The sequence below is a fragment of the Solanum tuberosum genome, unplaced genomic scaffold (assembly GCF_000226075.1).
Source record: "Solanum tuberosum cultivar DM 1-3 516 R44 unplaced genomic scaffold, SolTub_3.0 scf00429, whole genome shotgun sequence".
Taxonomy (NCBI): domain Eukaryota; kingdom Viridiplantae; phylum Streptophyta; class Magnoliopsida; order Solanales; family Solanaceae; genus Solanum; species Solanum tuberosum.
In genome coordinates this window covers 384,549-393,076 of record NW_006239358.1, presented here as the reverse complement: position 1 = coordinate 393,076, position 8,528 = coordinate 384,549, and the positions used below count along the sequence as shown (strand labels likewise).

Genomic DNA, 8,528 nt, shown 5'->3' with positions numbered 1-8,528 from the left:
TTAACTCTGAGATTAAATTTATACACGAGATAAGGTGGGGTATATATCCAAAATTAACTCTAAGATTAGATTTATATTACGTTGATGATATAAACTATTAAAAGATACAAGTATAATTTATGTTTAGTGATCAAACTGTTTTGAAATACATTTACTCAAAAAAAAAATAATTAAATTTCTTAAAAAAAATGCAACTTACTTTACTAAAAAATAGAGAAACAGGTCTTGTAAATAAGATTTCAATTTTACCGTCTCCTTTCTACCCATCCAACCTTCTCAACCCCCCACCCCTTGACAATTTCACCCGCCACCGACTCGACCCCTATAATATTTTGTTAGATTACATATTAATGCTTTTGAAATAATATTTTTTTATTTACTTGCCAAATAAAAAAATAAGTTAACAATTCACTTATTTTTTAGGAAAACATTTTCCAATTACAAAGCAAAATAAGAAATTTTATTTTTCCAAGTATGAAAAATATATTAAATAAAAGAAATTAAAAAAATTCCTTCATTTCCATGGTTACTTTACTTCTTAAATGGTGAGAAACGAGATATTTTCCTATAAGCTAGCTTGATACCTTTCGCTCGAATTCGAAGAATTCTTCAATTTCGATTGACCATATAATCAACATTACTAGAATTACAAATGCTATTCACTTTTCAATTTGGATCTTCACCAGTAATTTCAATAAGGTAGCAAAACATATTCTAAAGCCACTTGGTTGAGAGCAACTTATCTTGAGATTTATTATCTCGAGATAAGTTATTCTGGACAACTTATTTCACCATGTATATGAGATAACTTATTTCATTACTAAAATATAAATAGTGGAATAAATATAATTGTATGACTGTCTTTCTTTTTTGGTTTCCCACCCCGTGTCCGGAGCTCACATTGGAGCTCCGACTAAATTCGGATCGCAAGGCCTATTCGGGGATAACGCTCCCAACAAGATTTTCTCTATACCCAAGTCTCAAACCCGAAACCTCTGATTAAGAGTGAAGCAATCTCCCACTAGTGTACCTCTAAACAAACGCGAAATAAAATAGTCTTACCTTATATCCAGACTCCCAAAAGTAAAATGGGAGAATTAAACTGTTCAAGCATGAAAGGAAACAATGAAAAAGAGTTGTTTAAAGCATAATATATAATTCATCTGAATGAAATATTCCCATTAGGGACATTACAGAAATATACGCTCAGCAGCGCTAAAACTCAGATTCAAAGAAATGTAAAACTCTACCATATAACTACTCACCTTCAATTGAGAACCTAACTACTAAGAATAAAAATTATAAGAAAAAAAAAGAGAGCAATGTTTGATTAGGAAATAATTACTACTAACTATACAGCATTAATATGTTGAGACTGACCAGATGCATCGTCACAAAAATCGAGCAGTTTCTGTAAAACGAAGATTTGAGTTCTGAGAAGAACAATATAACCAGCTGTTTCTTCGAACAACTGATCTGCTTTTAATTCGCCATTGTTGACTGGGAGAAGTTGCTTCAGAGCTTCCAATTTTTCTGAAATTGAAATGGAATTATCGTCGCCGGCGGCATTGGTACTGTTGTTATCTACTCCATTTTTTGCTCGTTTTTCATTGGAAGAATTTCTTCTCGATCTTCTCAGCCGCAAGCTACTCGAGTTTTTTGGCCGTGAACCCATTTGGAGCCGAGAAAAATGGATTTTCTGTTGAACGGAACTGGTGGTGTTAAATTGCTACTTATAGCCAAAGAGAACGGTGAGTTTTGGGATTTGCCACTTGTTTATGCATTAATTACAATAACGCCATCACAAGGTACTCCATTAACTACTATCATGAGAAGAATTTCCATGTATAATAAAAGTTTTTTGATAGTAAGTATTTAATATCTGAATTTTAGTTTTAAAATATTAAGTTAATTAAATTGAATATAATTTCAAAATAAGTTGTATTGTCTCTTGAAATTAAAAAAAAAAAGTAACGTATATTTTTGGATGAAGGAAGAATTTCTTAAGTCTCAAATTATTTATTGTGATTACTGAAAATAAGTATATCAAATTAATTATCTTTTATCTTTCATACCGTTCTCAAAAACTATAAATTTTCAATTATTAGGTGATATAATATATAACTATGGACTATGGTAAATTTTTTATGAAGAAAATTTATATTTATATATATAAATAAAGCTAAGAGAGTTAAAAAAAAGTTGCTCATCTATATTTCTTAATTTATATTTTGTTAAAATACATGTAAAAGAGATTCACGATAAATAAACATATACGTTCGTCACTAAACGACAATAACTTTGGTGTATGCATCGAAAAATTGTCGCGGGAAGATGGGCACAACTAGCGAGCACGAAATTTATCAGGAACAGTAAAGCTGTTTTTTATCCTCTATGCCACATGTTAATGGACAGGACCTTCAACTTTTGTTTACCAAATTACCCTCCTCAAATATCCAAATAACACCAGAGATAAGAGATAATCAATTTCGAGATATTTTAATACGAATTTATCTCATGTTTGATTGAGATAAAATTATTAAATGACTTATCTCAAAATTAGTCATTCAGATTGTAGTGTTATTTTTATCTCATAGTAATAGTAGAATAACAAATCACAAAATAACTTATTCCTAACCAAGAGAGTTTACTTATCCACATTTTTATACTTTATGGGGTCATGTAAATATTAAGAACTCCAATCATGTTCTTTTTCTTTTTGTTTGACTTAGAGCATTTTGATTTTTATCTCTTATTATGATTTATACAAATGATTTTTATGCGTAGACGTCATACATGACATATAACAAAATCAAATTTAAATCTTTATGATGGGAAGACCCAATGAGATGTTATTATCATGTAAGAACATTAATCCACTATAACTAATAAGGACAAGGTACAAACACAATCTCAATAAATTAAAAGATTAGACAAGTACGTATACTATGTAGAAGCATTGAACTTTACCATCTAGAAAATTAATTCTGTGATAAAACATACACTATACTGAATATGAATTAGTAGAATTTTAGAAGAGATAAAAAATAGGCGGAATGACCTGGGAGATCCCTATACTTAGCTCTGTTTGTCAGTTGGACCCTTCTACTCATAACTTTACCAACTGAACCCTTAAACTCATTAAAACACAATAGTTTAAACCCTTTTTTTGATGTGTCATCCTATGTGACATTTTTGTCCGAAGTGCGTGTAATACACACATTTTAAGGGCGTAAGACCTTTGAAAAAGTCACTTTTATCCTTTATAGCAGGTATCTTCTTCTCCAATGAGTTCAACAACATTATTGATTAAATTTTAGCTCTCTCTGGCCTTTCACTCAAATTTTCTTTCAAAAATTTTCCTTTTTTTTTGTCATTCTTCTTCTTACTCCTATAGATCCTACATTATCAGTCGATTTTTTTCTTTAAATTTTGCTACTTGTATAATTGTACTATTGTATATATATATGCTCCATCACTTGTATACATTTTTCTCTTCAATAATTTCCCTTTAATACAACAAGCTTTCTCCAATTTCATCAAACATCAAAAAAAGGAAAAAAAATACTCTTAGTGCAATTTCATCAAACACGCTGCAAGCAAAAAAAAATTGATCTTTTTTCATTTTCTCTAACACCCAAAAGAGAAAAAAAATTAATCTAGCTCCATTTTCATCAGATACCCGGATTCTTTTTTAGATTTCTCTGATTGCATAAAAAATCCCATAAAGATTTTTTTTTCTAATTTCATAATTGATTATGAAATTAGATTCGAGATACACGAAAATCACATACCAAAAAATAGTAAACAAAACAGATTTTGTTCTAGGTTAAGACAAGGTTAATACAAAGAGAAATTAAAAATCGCACTAAGACTTTTCAACAATGGACAATACCATGGAAGTGAAGAGCAGAAATTGAGGTGAAAAAAGTATATGGGTCTATTTGAATAAAGAGAAAATGAAAAGAAATAGGAGGTTTTAGACTTTTGACATGTAATTTTCTATGTGGCATTTTTAAATGATGTGAAACTGACGTGAAATCGACGTGAATCAATTGTAATACACGCACATTTGAGCCATTCAAAAAGGGTTTAAAATGTTGTATTTTAATGTGTTTAAAGGTTTTGTTGGTAAATTGATGAGTAGAAGGGTCTAACTGACAAACAAAGTCAAATACAAAGACTTTTTAGGTCATTTTGCCTAAAAATTAATGTGACCTAATAAAAGGAAGAGTACGTGTAAGAAGGGCAATAAAGTCAAAATAGAATATAAATAAGGGAGTGAAGAGGGGTTGATGGCTTCCAAAATGGGCGCATGTGAATGTGAGTATGGGGCCAGCCTAAAAATAGTGTAACATAAAAAAGAAAGGGTTAAGCCATTCAAAGTTGTCCGCATATTTCACTTAGATATTTTAATTAAAATTTGTACCTGTTGAATATTTTATTTGTTCAAAAGTCAGTCCTATTAAATATAAAATGCCGACATGGCTTAAAAAGTGTGTTCCAGCCTCCTTAAGCGCGTTAAACAACTGATTTTTTTCCAACTTATACCGCTAATATTTTTAAAAATTAATTAACAAGAAATGAAAAAAGAAGAAGGAAAGGTCGTCTTCATCCCCATACCCCCTCCACCTCTCTTTCTTTCTCTCACTCTCTCCAACTCTTTTTGCTTTTTTCCTTCGTTCATTTTTTAGTTATTACATAGATCTAAGTTTCATATTTTTCGGCATAACTCCATTTTCCCGATGAAGATAACATTCTTTTCCGGCAAAAGTTATTATTTTTCATATAATTGTAATAAATTATTAGTAATGGAAAGAAAATGAAGGGAATGAGTGAAATTTTTTGATGCTATTCGATTGAAAGGGAATTAATTTTTAGCTTGGGTGCGCAACCATGTCATACTATCTGGGGTAAAGAGGTAAGGCTTACTCATTGTGATCGCATGATACCGCCGGGAAAAGTGATACATGATTTGACGAAGAAGACGGGTGGCGTGGGTGTGTAGGTGTTTTTTTAGAAAAATGTTTTTAATTTTTTAGTTAGTTTTTAAAAAAAATTAAAATAGACTAAAAAAGTTATTTTTTAGAATTTCATTTTTAAAATACATTTTTAGATTTGAATGACACATGTCATCATTTAATTCATCAATTTCATGTCATGTCACTACCATGTCACAACGAGTGTATTACACACATCTCATAATTTGGGCTGATTGTCAAAAAAGTGTATAAATATGTATCAATTTTAAGGGGTATGGGTGTTCAATAGGTACAAGCTTTAGTTGAGGTATTTAAGCGAATTATGCGGACAACTTTAAGGGGTCGTGGATGACTTTAGCCAAAAAGAAGTAGGCCAAATGGAAAAAGCACATGCCATCGGATTGGATAAACACATGCACACGGGACGCGGTTGTTCGTTTCAATTTATTTGTCTTATTTTGAAGGGAAAAATGACAAATATACCTTCGAAATATCGTAAATGGTATGCAGATACCCTCCGTCATACTTTTGGGATATTAATGCTCCTGCCGTTCAAAAACTAGAGCATATATACCATTCACTCTGCCGTAAGACTAAATAGGGACACATGATGCAATCTTATCTGTCGGATCGGTCGATAAGATTATGACACGTGTATGTCCATTAGTATAAAGAGTATATATGCTCTAGTTTTTTTATGACAAAGGCACCAATGCCTCAAAAGTATGACGGAGGGTATTTGCATACCATTTACGATAGTTTAGGGGTATATTTATCTTTTTTCTATTTTGAAAGAAGTATGTCACATAAATTGGAACAAAGAAAATACATTACTCTCCATATTTAATACATACCAGTAATCAACTTTTATCCACAAATCATACCCAAGTCACAAGACTAAAAAAATTCTTTATTTTTGTGTCGAATTGAATTAAGATAAACAAGTTAAAATAGAGGGTAATACTACTTTAAATTGCAAATTGAAATTTTCAATTTTTCTTTTGACTTCAACACTAATTTGATAGGAAAGAAAGGCCAGAACAGTATTAAGCAATTATTTATGTCCTACTTTTTTATCTCAAAAATTAGATTGTATAGTTGAAGTTAAGTTAGATATATATATATTTGCGACAAAATAGTATCTGAGCCCGCCTCACCTTCTTTCAAGTTATTATTGTCATAGTCGATTCGCCTGCGAAGGACAATGAGCAATAAGTACGTAAAAATTTATCCAAATCGAATATTTATATCAAGTCAATACATATATACATGAAATTAATATTAAAGTATACGTAATATTGAATAATTGATCAAGTAGGTCGACGTAGCAACTCAAAATTTGAATGTGAAGCCTAATGACCAAAATAGTTGAGGAAAGGCATGTGTCAAAGTATGGACAGTGAAGCAGCATGAATGGAATAGCATGTTCTGCACATTCCCTGCATGCTAACTTATTTTCTATTCTCATATTTGTTGTTTCCTTGCTCCTTCCTTTTGTCACCATTAATTTCAATTAATAGAATAATTAATTAGTAATCCACTATGATTAATGAACTCACTAATCAATAATTAAAGCATATGGGAAAATCACATTCTCCAATCTCCTACTTATAAATGGATAGGACTTAATTTAGTCACATGTCTGCATGTGATTGATTTACTTTAATTTGCTATGTATATACGGCATGTAAGCCACGTGTGACACTTTTGCACGTTGTATCACTTGTAATTAAATAAATAACTTGTTAATACCGTAACTCAAATATCATCATAGCCAGATGTGTTCTTTTCTATTTCTGCAAAAAGTTAATTCTAATTACATCCTATTCCATATTCCAGAAGTTTTCCTAATTACAAAGTATAAAGTGCATACATATCATACATTTGAGGCTAATTCTAATTACATACTATTTCAGAAGTTTTTTTAATTATAAAAATTCCAAATTTTTCATTGCTCTCGGATATAATTCTGTCACGTAACATTTTATATATATAAATATATAATTAATTTAATAAAGATAAAATATCCTTTTGAATTTAATCGGTCATTCAAAAAAAATGTGGGCGTGACACGAGGCGTAAGCTTTGAGACATTGGACGTATTTGGGGGAGGAGTTAGTAAGGTTCATGGTTCGTTTGAACCTCATTCGACAGAAAATTATACTATTTATATATGGTTAAATTATTTTTTTATGTATTTATAAGGGGTAAGGGTTTGAAAAATACTCCAACTTTGGCCGAAATTGCTGTTACGATACCAAACTTTATGGAGGACCTTTTATCCACTGCACTATTTAATAGTGTATTTTAAAGGTATATATGTGCCCACGTGGACACATTATTATTTAAAATGATGCAGTATTTATGATGTCCACGTAGGCACATATATACCTTTAAAATATACTATTAAATAGTACAGAGGGATAAAATGTACTATTAAATAGTACAGGGGGTAAAAGGTCCTTTTTGAAGTTTGGTATCGTAACAACAATTTCGGTCAAAGTTGGAATATTTTTCAGACCCTTATCCCTATTTATAATATAAGTTGAGCTCGCTTTGTCTTCATTGTGGTGTTACTTGATCTTGATCATATTTTAAAACACCATAGTAAAAATTCTAACTCCACCACTGAACGTCTTTCTAAATTTTTATTTTTTAATATTTACATAAATCAATGTAATAGAGATAAATAATAAAAAAGATAAAATTACAAGAAATTATAAAAACTTCAAAAAATATTTAAAATGAGTGGAAATGACTAAAAACACGAGTCCGAAAGGGAAAAAAATTTGACAAAAATTCTAAAAGGGCACATCAATTATTTTTTTAACCAAAAGGGCAAAATCACTGGTAGAAAATTATTGACCTACCAGCGATTTTGTCCAATTTTTTTTTCTTTTTTTTTAAAAGAAAATCGCTTCCCGTACAACATTTTTGGTGAATTTGTTTTTTTTTTTAAATCGCTGCAAAAACGCCTTGGCAGGAATTTTTTTAAAAAAATATTAAGTAAAAAGCTGCCTTGATTTTTAATTTTTTTTTTTGTTTAAGTAAAACGTTAGCGATTTAAAAAAATAAATTATAAAAAAGCTGCAGCAGTGATTTTCATGAAAAAATAATTAAAAAAAAATTCTATGAAAACGCTGCCTATTAGCAATTTTTTTTTTCTTTTGGAGAAAATCGCTGCTCGAACAGCGATTTTTTATTTTAACGGAGTAAACGGCGTTCATATGTGTTAGAGGAAAATCGCTTTGGCAGTAGTGATTTTGTCCTTTTGGTTTTAAAAAAATATGATGTGCCCTTTCGGAATTTTTAGCAATTTTTTTGCCCTTTCGACTTTGGATTCCAAAAAACACTAATTGAAACTGGTTCATCTGATAAACCTAATCAAAATTTGAAACAAATTGAGTACAAATTTATAAACTTACTTATGATTAGAAGAATCGAACCAGAACAATTGGTGAAGAATGATGTATTTTTATTTTGCAGTTCTCGTATCGGTTCCCTTTTACCCAATAATATTAATCTTTATCTGAATTCTTTATGTTC

The 8,528-nt window shown here is 30.3% G+C and overlaps 1 protein-coding gene and 1 non-coding gene across 2 annotated transcripts; one reads left to right on the top strand and one right to left on the bottom strand.

Annotated features, from left to right (window-relative positions):
* Window positions 1-729: 729 nt before the first annotated feature.
* MIR8027 (microRNA MIR8027) lies at window positions 730-780 on the top strand. The gene has a single exon (NR_127189.1). It is a non-coding gene; the product is annotated as a microRNA MIR8027 (primary transcript).
* Window positions 781-1,136: 356 nt separating this feature from the next.
* Window positions 1,137-1,724, bottom strand: LOC102579066 (transcription factor PAR1). Its single transcript, XM_006363364.2, has one exon. The coding sequence runs from the start codon at window positions 1,673-1,675 to the stop codon at window positions 1,352-1,354; it is 324 nt and encodes a 107-aa protein (XP_006363426.1). The 5' UTR covers window positions 1,676-1,724; the 3' UTR covers window positions 1,137-1,351.
* Between the last annotated feature and the right edge of the window lie 6,804 nt (window positions 1,725-8,528).

What these genes read in the sequence shown, in the direction of transcription:
- LOC102579066 (XM_006363364.2), bottom strand. Translation starts at nt 1,675, where the DNA reads ATGGGTTCACGGCCAAAAAACTCGAGTAGCTTGCGGCTGAGAAGATCG.